This window comes from Myotis lucifugus, unplaced genomic scaffold (genome assembly GCF_000147115.1).
Source record: "Myotis lucifugus unplaced genomic scaffold, Myoluc2.0 scaffold_231, whole genome shotgun sequence".
In the NCBI taxonomy this organism is placed as follows: Eukaryota; Metazoa; Chordata; class Mammalia; order Chiroptera; family Vespertilionidae; genus Myotis; species Myotis lucifugus.
This window is the reverse complement of record NW_005871279.1, coordinates 1770011-1782546: the sequence shown is the minus strand read 5'-3', so window position 1 is coordinate 1782546 and position 12536 is coordinate 1770011. Positions and strand designations below refer to the sequence as shown.

Below are 12536 nucleotides of genomic sequence, written 5' to 3'. Positions count from 1 at the left end.
AAACCAAAACCAAAAAAACCTAAAAAAAAAAATCCTCACACCCAAAAAGCCAACTACCGTTGCCCATAAGCTATTGATAGCAAGGTTGCAGGTTACAAGTTCAATATATAAAAGTCAACTGTTCTTCTGTATATCAGCAATGAACAGTTGGAATTTGAAATAAAAAACATAACACTGTATTAACACCATCCCAAAAAAGAAAAGGAGAGAAAAGAAATACTTAGGTATAAGTTTAACAAAATAGCTACAAGATCTATATGAGGAAAGCTACAAACCTTTAATGAGAGAAATCAAAAAAGATCTACATGAATGAGGAGAGGGTCCATGTTTATGGATAGGAAGAACTGATATTGTTAGGATGTCAGTTTTTTCCATAACCTGATGTACAGACTCGATGCAATCCCAATCAAAATCCCAGCAAGGTGTGTGTGTGTGTGTGTGTGTGTGTGTGTGTGTGTGTGTGTTGACAAACTGATTTTAATGTTTATATGGAAAGGCAAAAGACTCAGAATAGCCAACACAATATTGAAGAACAAATCAGAGGACTGACACTACTCAGTTTCAAGAATTACTATAAAGCTACAGTACTCAGGACAGTTTGGCATTAGGGAAAGAAAAGACATTCATTTAGATCAGTGAAACAGAATAAGGAATCCATAAATGGACCCACATAAATATAGTCAAGCGATATTTGACAAAGGGGCAAAAGCAAATCTGTATAGAGAAAGGATAATCTTTTCAACAAATGATGCTGAAACAACTGCATATTCACATGTAAAATGAATGAATTAGACACAGTCCTTCTATCAATATTTTCACAAAAATTAAGTTAAAATGGATCACAGACCTAAATGTAAAATACAAAAGCTATAACATGTCTAGACGATAACATAGAAGAAAATTAGGGTGACCTTGGGTATAATGATGAGTTTTTAGATAAAACATCAAGTACACAATCTATGAAAGAAAAAAATGTATGTTAGACTACATTATAATTAAAAACTGCTATGTGAAAGACACTTTTAAGAGAATGAAAAGACAAGCTACAGACTGGGGAAAAGTATTTGCAAATTTTATCTGACAAAGGACTGACATCCAAACTATACAAAGAACTCTTAAAAATCAACAATAAGAAAGCAAATACAACCCAATTGAAAAGTGAGCAAAAGATCTGAACAGATACCTCACCAAAGAAGATAAACAGATAAAAAAATTATCATATGTCAATCAGGGAACATCAAATTAAAACAATCAATGAGAAGTCACTGCACACACATTAGAATAGTGAGAATCCTGAACACTGACAACACCAAATGCGTGAGAGGATTTGGAACAATTAGAACTCTCTCTTATTCATTGCTGGCAGGAATGCAAAATGGTACAGCCTTTTTGGAAGACACTTTGGCAGCTTCTTACAAAATTATTCATACTCTTATTATATGATCCAGGCTTGTGCTCTTAGGCATTTATTCAAATGAGTTGGGAACTTACATACATGTAAAAACCTGCATATGAATATTAATAGAAGTCTTATTCATAATTGCCAAATCTTGGAATCAACTAAGATGTTATTCAAGCCCTGGCCAGTGTAACTCAGTGGATTGAGTGTTGGCCCATGCACCAAAGGGCCACAGGTTTGATTCCCAGTCAAGGGCATGTGCCTGGGTTGCAGGTTCAATCCCTGGGCCATATGCGGGAGGCAACCAATCCATGTGTCTCTCAAATCAATGCCTCTCTCTCTCTCTCTTTCTCTCTCTCTCTCTTCCTTCCCTTCCCCCTTTCCACTCTCTCTAAAAATCAATGGAAAAATATCCAAAACAAACAAACGGTTCACTTTTCCCTATCCTTGCTAATACTTGATACTGTCAGTCTTCTAAAATTTTGCCATTCTAGTGAATGTGCATTGGTATTTGTTATTTTAATTAACATCTCCCAAATAACTAATTATGTTGAACATCTTTTCCTATGCTTCCTTGCCATTCATGTATAAAAGTTTTAATTTTTGATGTGCTCGAATTTATCAGTTCTTTTTTTCATTATTTTGCTTTGTGTATCTTGTTTAAAAAATCTTTCCTATCCCAAGGTCAATAGGAACTTTTCAATATTTTCTTTTTTTTTAATATTTTTTATTGATTTTTTACAGAGAGGAAGGGAGAGAGATAGAGAGTTAGAAACATCGATGAGAGAGAAACATCGATCAGCTGCCTCCTGCACACCCCCACTGGGGATGTGCCCGCAACCCAGGTACATGCCCTTGACCGGAATCGAACCTGGGACCTTTGAGTCCGCAGGCCAATGCTCTATCCACTGAGCCAAACCGGTTTCGGCTCAATATTTTCTTTTAAAAAGTTTTAAAATTTGATTTCTCACAATTAGGTTTTTAATTCACCAAAAATTTAATTTAGAATCTGGTGTGAGGTAGAGGTCTACTTTAATTTTTATCTATAACTAGAGATTTAATTGCAAAAGCACTTTTTTCCATTGAGCGGTTATTTGTATTGTTGTTTCCGACACCAACTTCTCCGAAATGTTGGGATTCCAGCTGTATTTTCTTTAGTCTCCTACTCCTGTGGTAGGAATGACTTCAACATCTCCTGTATGTTTCTGCCACCATGAGTTTAATTCATGCTGTTCCTTATGTCTGGAGTGCTGTTCTCTTTTACCTCCACCTTTCTTTTTATTATTATTATTATTTTTTCTTTTTTTACCTCCACCTTTCAAAATCCTATTAATTCTTCAAGGTCCCGCTCAAATGGCCCTTATAGTCTTCCAAGATTCTATCATATGTCTCTTTCCTGCCCCTAAATTAAAAGAAGGTGCTCAACACATAAAAATATTATTTCTATTAAACTTATTTAAGTGACATTGGTCAACATGATCATATAGGTTTCAGGTGTGGGTTTCTGTGTTACAAGATCTGTATATTGCACCATGTGCCCACCACCCAAAGCCAAATGTCCTGTCACCATATATTAGGACCCCTTCTCCCTTCACTCCCTTCCCTCTTGCAACCACCACACTTTTGTTTGTGTTCATGAGCTTTAGTTTTATATTCCACATATGAGTGAAATCATATGGTTCTTAGCTTTTTATGACTGATTTATTTCATTTAGCATAATATTTTCAAGGTTCATCCATGTTGTTGCAAATGGCAGTATGTCATCCTTTCTTATGGCTGAGTAGTATTCCATTGTGTAGATGTACCACATCTTTGTCCAATCCTTTATTGCAGGACGCTTTGGTTGTTTCCATGTCTTGGCCACTGTGAATAATGCTGCAATGAGCATAGGGGTGCATATATCTTTGCAAACACATGATTTTGAGGTTTTCAGGTATATACTCAGGAGAGGGATTGCCGGGTTGTATGGTAGCTCTATTCTTAATTTTTTGAGGAATCGCCAGATTGCTTTCCATAGTGGTTGTACCGATCTACATTCCCACCAGCAGGGAATGAGCACACCTCTAGTATTTTATTCCTTTATTATAAATCTTAGTTTATCTCTTTGGTATCACAGTCCTATGTGTTTGTCTTCTTTATCTGGACACACTGTTAACCCTTACATGTTGCAATGGTAGACAGAATAATGTCCCATTCTACCTGCCATGTTTAATTTTTAGATCTTGTGATGTATTACCTTACATGGCAAAAGGGATTATTTTGCAGAAGTGGTTAAATTAATCACCTATTCCCTTAAAATTGGAGAACATTTTCCAGCTGAGTTACAGAAGCAATAGAAAATCAATATACTTGCTCACCATGGAGTCCCCAATAATTCGAAGCAGATCCTTAGATATATATGAAATACTCAATCATTGTTCATTGACTTGAACTTGTAAAGCAGTATAAAGTGGAACTATAGAATGACTTCTTTAGATTCTTACCACATCACTGATACTCATATCTAGCCTCTAGACCAGCGGTTCTCAACCTGTGGGTCGCGACACCTTTGGGGTCGAATGACCCTTTCACAGGGGTCGCCTAAGACCATTGGAAAACACATATATAATTACATATTGTTTTTGTGATTAATCACTATGCTTTAATTATGTTCAATTTGTAACAATGAAAATACATCCTGCATATCAGATATTTACATTACGATTCATAACAGTAGCAAAATTACAGTTATGAAGTAGCAACGAAAATAATTTTATGGTTGGGGGTCACCACAACATGAGGAAGTGTATTAAAGGGTCGCGGCATTAGGAAGGTTGAGAACCACTGTTCTAGACTGTTGTCAAATGAAGACCTTGCCGACGACTCAGCTCAGCTTTCCCGTTTGTTGGCAGCCCGGTCCACTCTGCCTTTGCTCATAGCATGGTAAATACATACTCAGGCTACACACAAAGCTTCCCCTCCTTTACATGTGCTGACGACTCCATGGTAGAGAGTCCCAGCAGGAGAAGCCCTTTCAGTGTTTAACCTATTCAAAGGTTATTGATAAAAATTGTTTGATGGGCTAATCACAGATGTTTCCTAGTGTTTGCCCTTATCTAGGGGAACGGTATGAGATTTGGAATCAGATATATAAGGGTTTTGGAATCTTAGCTCTGGTCTATACTAACTCTGTGACTTAGAGTAGGTTAGTAAATCTCTTGGCACCTCAGCTTCCACATACCTACAGTGGAAATGATACTCTCTTGAGTTGTCTCAAAGATAGGATAACTGAAAAGTTATTAGCACATACCAGATGTTCAATGAATGCTAGCTTCCTTCCCATCTCAGGTTCCACACTACTAACAGAAACAGTCCAGGCTCCTATTTACATTGAAGAGTTGGTTACAGGCAGGTGATGCCACATAGCATTTGTTCTTACTTTCTGTTTGCCTCGCCATCCATCATATTTTCAAGTTTATAGTTCTGTTTGTCATTCTGGAAGTTTGGTTAAGAATTGTCCATGTGACGTAGATGGTTTTAGTTATTTAAAGATTGAGATGGGTATGGGAATAAAAGGCAGGATGTAGAAGAGATCAAAATAAAATAAGACCTTAGTAATATCTGATAAAATAAAATAACTAGAACGGTGGCACTCTAGCATGGTTATTGTCTTGTGACAGAGTCATATTATTACTCTGGCCTCAGGAGCAGCTGTTGAGCCACCCACCTCTATCCAAAATGAGCAAACACATCAGGTGCCAGGGTTCATGACACTTGACAGTTGACAAATGTCCTCTGGGGTATGGTGGTGGGGAGGTCACATTTAAATTTTTCTGTCACAGTGCCACTCTGCTTGTTTTCATATACTCTAAGACTTTGGTTCTCAAAACTCAAGAATACATAAAAATTAACTGGTGAGTGCTTGTTGCAATGTAGACTCCTGGGCCTCCCCCTGCTGATGGATTCAGTAGATCTGAAGGGGGGGCCCAGGAATCTGCATTTAAATAACACTACAGCTGTTTTTGATACTGGTTGCCACCCAAGTCAGTGTTTTAGGGAGGTCAGGTCCATGCAGGAGCTCATTACTCACTGGCTAGTTATTGAGTACTAACTAGGCGCAAAACATTATATGGGCGGGGCCATGGCCCTAGCTCACCAAGCATTTACCAGAGAGGATAACAGCTGCCTACTCTCAAGGTTAGTCACATTGTTCCTTTCTTCTTATTCCCATTCATGTTGTGCAAACCTCACGTTGGTTTAGAATAATTTGTTCACTTATCTCTCTACCAGATTGTATATTCCTTGGGAGCAAGTGAACTTTATTATTGACGTATCACAATTTTTCCCCACCATCTTTTGCTATTCCTATAACTTTGGTTTTGGTCGTGACTCCAGCCCTGGCACCTGTGGTAATCTCTTGCTTGAGGTACTGTACGTTAGGAAGTGGACTGTCTTTATAGGACTTGTCTAACAGGCTCTATTACGTTACCACGGCCATAACCATTTCCTTTGTCTTATGTTCATCTTGATGGCCTGGAGAGAGCGCAACGATCACACATGCCCCACTGGCTTGGGTTCTCATAGCAGGTGGTACATGCCTGAAACTAGTGGTCATGTGGGCGGGGTAATAAGGTGAGCCTCATTGGGAAATACTCTATTGCACAAGTTTAGACAGAGAGGTATGATGCTCAAAAGGGTGTGGTCCCTAGATCCAAATTTATGCAGGAATTGTGACATTCTGAAGGCTCATCTGCTCAACTTCATTCCTGGAGACATGAGCACATTGGTTTAATCTCCAAGGAAGAACAGCTTTAGATTGAGAACATTCAGTACCTGCTTTTCCTTCTTGAGAACAGAACCATTATAAATTCTGGGAAGAAGAAAATTGAGTTGAACTTGACATTGAGGAAAGTGTGAAGGTAAGAAGAGTTTAACTAAGAAAACCTCAAAACAGTTGAAATTTGGGAAAGTGCTTGTATGAAATGCTTTGAGAATCAAAAATATTTAAAGTTACATATGCTTATGTAATACTTTGCTTTGAGTGTTAAGGCAAATAGTAAAGTGAAGCTTAAGAAGTAGTTCAAATTGTTTTGGTGTATTAGAATTTACAGATATGTTTTGGAATATGAGTCATTAATTAAGATTTAGGAATACTTTATTTTAGTGGTGGCTCAAGGTGAAATTTTGGTTTAAGTTTTTCTCCATGGTATTCATTTTTCTATTGACGTTAGCTATTTGGTTAATTTCACCAAGAAAACTGTAGAATATTTTTTTCGGATCTAGTTTCCTCTTTCTGTGCACAGGCCTACTCTGAACTTTATGTGACTGTAATACTGAGAATTAGCACCTAACACCCAATTTAGATCTTGGAAATTTAACCAATATTATCTCTAAGTGCCAGAGTTTTAAAATATTTCCCTTTTGGGTATTGAATGAGTGTGTGTGTGTGTGTGTGTGTGTGTGCGTGTGTGTTGGAGGGGGGCAGTCAGAAGAAAAGGGGCCAATATGGGTGTCGGGAGTTGTATCTCATCTTTAACCCAGAGGATGATGTTTGGTGTCATTAGGAGCAGAGGGGTTTTTGGATGGGGAAGGAGTATGCATTTTCAGGATGAACTGCAGTTAGGAGTCAGGGATTGAATCTTGTACTCTTGTGGGCCTGGAAGAACAGTTTTCCCTTTGTGAGATTGTAAGTGGTGAGATCAAGCAGGGAGGATGTTGAAAAAGTACCCTTTTGTTTCCTTGCCTGGAGATTTCCCCTGGGGTTTCTGCTGGCTGTCCAGCAGGTATGTTCTGCTTTGTGGGCGAGGCATGCCCTCTGTTCTCCAAGGGGAATGTGTCTGTTCTTTGGATTAAGATCTAATCAAACTCTGGAGTACTTGGATTTTACAAGTAATAAATTTTGTCTACAGGGAATAGTAAAGCAGGGAACAAAAAATAAATCTATGGGTAATGGTGTCATCTAGGAGATGACACTGAAGTGATATTTGAGGAGTTATGCAACTTTTTCTTTCCACATTGAAAATGAAGTAAACTGAATGTCATTTGCAGTGGCAGGAGCAGCTGGGTTTGTTGGGTCAAGCAAATATAGCAAACCTGTTTGTTGTTTTTTAATATATATATATATGTATATATATATGTATATATATACATATATATATATATATATATACACATATATATGTATATATATATATCAGAGAGGAAGAGAGAAAGAGATAGATAGAAACATAAATGATAAGAGAGAATCATTGATCGGCTGCCTTTTGCACGCCCACATTAGGGATCAAGCCCGCAACCCAGGCATGTGCCCTTGACTGGAATAGAAGCCGGGGCCCTTCAGTCCGCAGGTCAATGCTCTATCCACTGAACCAAACCAGCTAGGGCTAGAAAACCTGTTTTGACTTCGTTTTGCTTGGGTCATTTAAACAGAAAATGATTGGAACCATCAGATTGTTTTAGATTAAACGGTTAAAGATACAGAAGTTTATAACTGAAGTAGAAATAAGAACTAATTTTCCCTCTCACTCTGATCACTTCCTATCCCTCTTTAAAAACCATCAACTACTTACTCCCCATTCCCTCCCTATCACATCCTAATGGCTGTGTTGAGATAGACTGGTTCGCTTATTAAAGTGAGAACTGGGTACCTAGATAGGTATAAGAGAGCCTCTCTCCTATCTGGGCCATCAGGGAGATTCCCCAAACAGATACAATTGAAGGGGCTATGGGAAGTCAGCCAAATTTGGGGTAGGGGATGGTAAAGCAGTAGAGGCAATAGGTCTCAATAACTAATTCATTTTCAGGGATATAGGTGGACTCTATGGTGATTTTCATATTTTGAATTTGAGCAAGTGTATGAATGGTGGTGTTAACCAAAATGGCTAACTGGGGAAAAAATGATTTTCTGGCAGCGGGTGAGTGGATATTATGATCAGTTCAAATTTGTGGTATGTTGAGTATAAGTGCACTTTGAAACATCAGAGTAGGAATATTTTTTAAATAAATGACCCACTATCCAGGTCCAATGAGGGAGTAGAAAGAATAGATTTCAGAAACATATTCTGTAATTGCAATCAAGAAATTAAATAGCCACAGAAAATTCCAGTAACCCTCTAAGATAACAGCTGAAGAAATGTTATAGATTGTACATGAATAACAACCAAGAGAATTTTATGGATGCTTCTTGCTTTTCAGCAGTTAGTATCCAAGTAAAATTTTTCATCTGGGTTTACTTTTGTTTTACTCAGGTAGTTTGAGGTGGGTTGAGAATAATATGAGCTTGTTTTAATAATACTGTGGCTTAGTTGCATTAGAGTAACTCATTTTAATTTTACTAGGTAGGTACTGTTATTTGTCCAATGTTACAGAAGAAAAAACTGAGGCACTTAGAGGTTAAATAACTTGCCCAAAGTCATGTAGCTAGCTAGTAAATGATAAAGTTGGGATTCATCTCTAGTCAGTCTGAATCCAAAGCCTCTTCTCAGTTTTTTAAAAAATCCTATATCTATCTGTAACTATATCTCCTGCTATGTAAGTTATTTGAAAACTTTATTTAATGATAAAATTGTTTAATCATTCTCCTAATTGTAGACATAAATATTGTGTTTAATTTGGTGCCTACGTCTCCAGTTATATTTTTAGGATACATTTCTAGAAGTGGGTTCCTCTAAGGCTCCTTAAAACATATCCCCAGAAAAGCTCAAATAATTTACAAGCTGCATGTATTTTTTAAAATTCCATATAGAAGTATTTTTCAGTCCCATAGTGTTGCCTAAACCAAGACAAACAGGAGAACTAGGAACATTATGAGGAAGATGGTGGTTAGGATAATGAATCATAGAGTGTTAGAGCAGGAAGGAACTCCAGGTTTTACCTAGCCCATCTTTTCTTTTATTAATTAAGAACTAAGGCCCAAGAGGTTAAGGACATGCCCCGAACCACAGCACTAATTAGAGTCAGAGTTAGGAGAAGAACCTGCACTATGTGATCTACTGAGCTGGAGTCCCTTGGATGGTTCACATGGTTCAGGATGTGCTGAAATGTCCATTTGGGGTGTTGAGTAGATATTCAAGAGAATTTTATCATCTGAGTCAGTTTCACAGCCTCCTTTGAAACATCACAGTTGTGTCAGGGGGATGTGGAAGTAACCCAAAAGGGTCTGCCCTGAACCAAAAGGCCCACTGTCCACCCAGGGAGATAAAGAACTCTGCCAGGCCAGGGGAACACCAAAGTCCCCTTTCATGGTAAGATCTACAAGGCTGATTCTGAACTCTCTCTTCCTTATTCCATAGATGGTATCATACATTTGAACAAAGGGCTGCTCACATAATTCAAAACTTGCACAATTCAAGACTGATTTTCTATAGCGCTGACCAAGAATGGGGAACATTTCTGTTTATTATTGCTTCAACATGCAGCAATTTACAATGGCTTTGCCTTGGTATCTATCTGGGTTAACAGCTGGGTTAATCTGTTAAGCCTCAAAGTTTCAATGACTTGGCACAATCAAGGGTTGAACAAAATCTGAAGCGGGCTGGTTAGCCACCCTCTATGTTGCAGACATGCCATGTCAAGGTTGCCAAGTCAGGGGAAGAGGTAAAGGAGTCAGGTAGGCTCTTACATGACTCAGCCTGAAGGAATAAATGCCACAGACCATTGGCCAGAACTAGAAACATGGTTCTGATTGAACTGGAGGAAGGCTGGGAAAAGTGTGGAGGCGCACACAGATATTTGATGCACACTAATGGTCTCTTCCACACATTTGATTTTTGATACTTTGAAGTTACCTACTTTAAAAAATTTGTAGGCAATTTTATATCATTTAAAGTTTTAAACATAAGAGTAAAACTTTTATATTACTTTCCTTCACATATACTTAAGAAATCCTTTTGGGCTTCCTGTTAAAAACCACAAAATTTTTGCTTAATAGTTATGAGATTTGGGTAAGTCTTTTAACTTCTCTAAACCTGTATCCCATTTTTTTTTAAAGTAAAAGAAATTTTATTTTGAATAATATACATATCATTAATTTTATTTATTTTTCATAGTGCATAGTGTATGTAAATATATAAGGAAAAATAAACATTAGGGATACCTATGGATTGAAGTATATGGGTGAAGAGGACTTTCAATATACCCATGAACAGGCTTAGAAGCATCACAGGACAGTATCCATTAGAAAAGAATAGAAACCATGCAAAAATATATCCAAATCATGGTGAGTAAGTGCAGTCAGTACAAATTATAGTTTCTTAGGTATAAAAAGTTTATATGTTCTTTGGATTGAAAAAATAATATATAAATATGTGGCATGGATAATCTGTCATTCATAGGTATGTTGTAAATATTAGGTGAGGTTATCATGTAAAACACTTGGCACAAGGCCTAGAACAAGGTAAGTGTTCAAAGACTGAGAATTTTTCTTCTTCCTGGTATTATTGATATTTCAGTGGATTTACTACTGTTGACAGTAATATCATTTCCTTGGAATCAATGGTGTATCCATAATCATCAGAAGATAAGGAATAAGCCATGTTTTGTCTAAGTTCTGGAAATAAAAGGTTTTCATCTTCTATATGTTCTTATCTCAGTAATCATGGGGAGTTTCAAGGGCCATGCCCTCCCCGGAACCTTCTTCATCATCATGGGTATTTGGTGGACTCTGAAGTGCATTCTGAAGTATGTCTGCAGAAAACACAAGCGGACTTCCTATTTTGGCTCCAAAGCAGTATTCTATCGAATAGATATTGTGGAGGGAATCGTAATAATCTGCATGGCTGTAATTGGTGAGTGGACTATTTCAGTATTCTGTTTTCTCCTTTTGGCTATTTTCATATGCAAAGAGAAGATTTAATATCAAATTGAGAAATTGCTAACAGTGAATTTTTACTTTAAAAATATCTCTGAACATATATTCTAATTGTTATTTCTATCTTATATAACTGTTAGAAGGTGATACTTCATATTTATACAAAGGTTTGTTCCTTAATAAGTTAGTCATGGTAATTAACTTGCCTGCCCACTCAGGGTTAATTTCCTTTATAGAATTAGCTGGAGCCTCTGAAATAATTTTATACCAAGTATTCTGATGCCTGAAAGAATAAACTTCATCAGAAAGCATTTTTCAAAATGACATCAAAATAATCAAGGGCTGCTCTAGCTGGTGTGGCCCAGTGGATAGAGCGTTGGCCTGCAGACTGAAGGGTCCCGGGTTCTATTCCAGTCAAGAGCACATGCCAGGGCTGTGGGCTCAATCCCCAGTGGGGGGCGTGCAAGAGGCAGCCGATCCATGATTCTCTCTCATCATTGATGTTTCTGTCTCCCTCTCCCTCTCCCTTCCTCTCTGACATCAATAAAAATATATTTTTTAAAAAAATAATCAAGGGCTCATGGGAGAGCTTCAGGAATACCATTGTTAATAGTATGTACAAAGGGATAGGCTGAAGAAGACTTGGTTCATGCACTCATTCTTTTTGTGTGATTTCCAAATTGGAGAGGGAGGCTAGGTCTGACGACTTCTAAGGCCTTTCCATTGACTATATGATTCTGTGAAAATGTTCTATGTTTTTAGAATTTTACTTCAGTTTCTCCTCTATGAAGGGCAAAACCTCTTAATATTCCTTTGGTTTTCTTCATGCTTAATTCATGGCCATAGCGCTTTGCTATGGCCATCAAATTCCAGAACAACCATTTCCCAAGAGGGAAATTTCAATGTCAAATTCTATAGGTTAAGAAATAAAACAGCATTTTTAAGAAAATGCAACTGTGTAGCTGGCTTGACCATATGCCATGCTGACTGTGTTTTCTCAGTTATCCTTAATTGGGGAAAAGCTGAACCCTAGCATTTTTATGCTGAACCAAGCACAACTCCCTACTTTGTGGCAGCTACCCAGAGATGCAACGGGTAAGAAGGAAGTAATCAGCCTCTGGGGGACTGATCTTACAAATAGAATCCCAAAGCATTCGGGGTTTATTCAGTTATTAGATTAAAGTAAGGACTAAAATCATCAGTGGAGCTGATCATGAAACTAAGTTGAACTAAAATCTTTAGCATTAAAAGTCTGAAATAGCTGTTTGACTGAATTGACTATCTTTGATTAAAAGTGATTATCCCAGTGGTCGGCAAACTGCAGCTTGCGAGCCACATGTGGCTCATGAG

General features: G+C 37.6%; 1 protein-coding gene across 4 annotated transcripts in view; it reads left to right on the top strand.

Moving 5' to 3' along the window:
* The window catches only part of TMEM45A (transmembrane protein 45A), a 96108-nt gene that overhangs the window by 69142 nt on the left and 14430 nt on the right, over positions 1 to 12536 (top strand). For 2 of the 4 annotated variants that reach the window (XM_023762093.1, XM_023762094.1), the window contains one exon: positions 10969 to 11163. In XM_023762093.1, coding sequence (XP_023617861.1) covers positions 10974 to 11163 — 190 coding nt within the window. In that variant the 5' untranslated portion in view covers positions 10969 to 10973. Of the gene's footprint in view, positions 1 to 6120; positions 6298 to 10968; positions 11164 to 12536 lie in introns of those variants that run through there. The other 2 variants (XM_014464016.2, XM_014464018.2) reach the window with 2 other exon arrangements.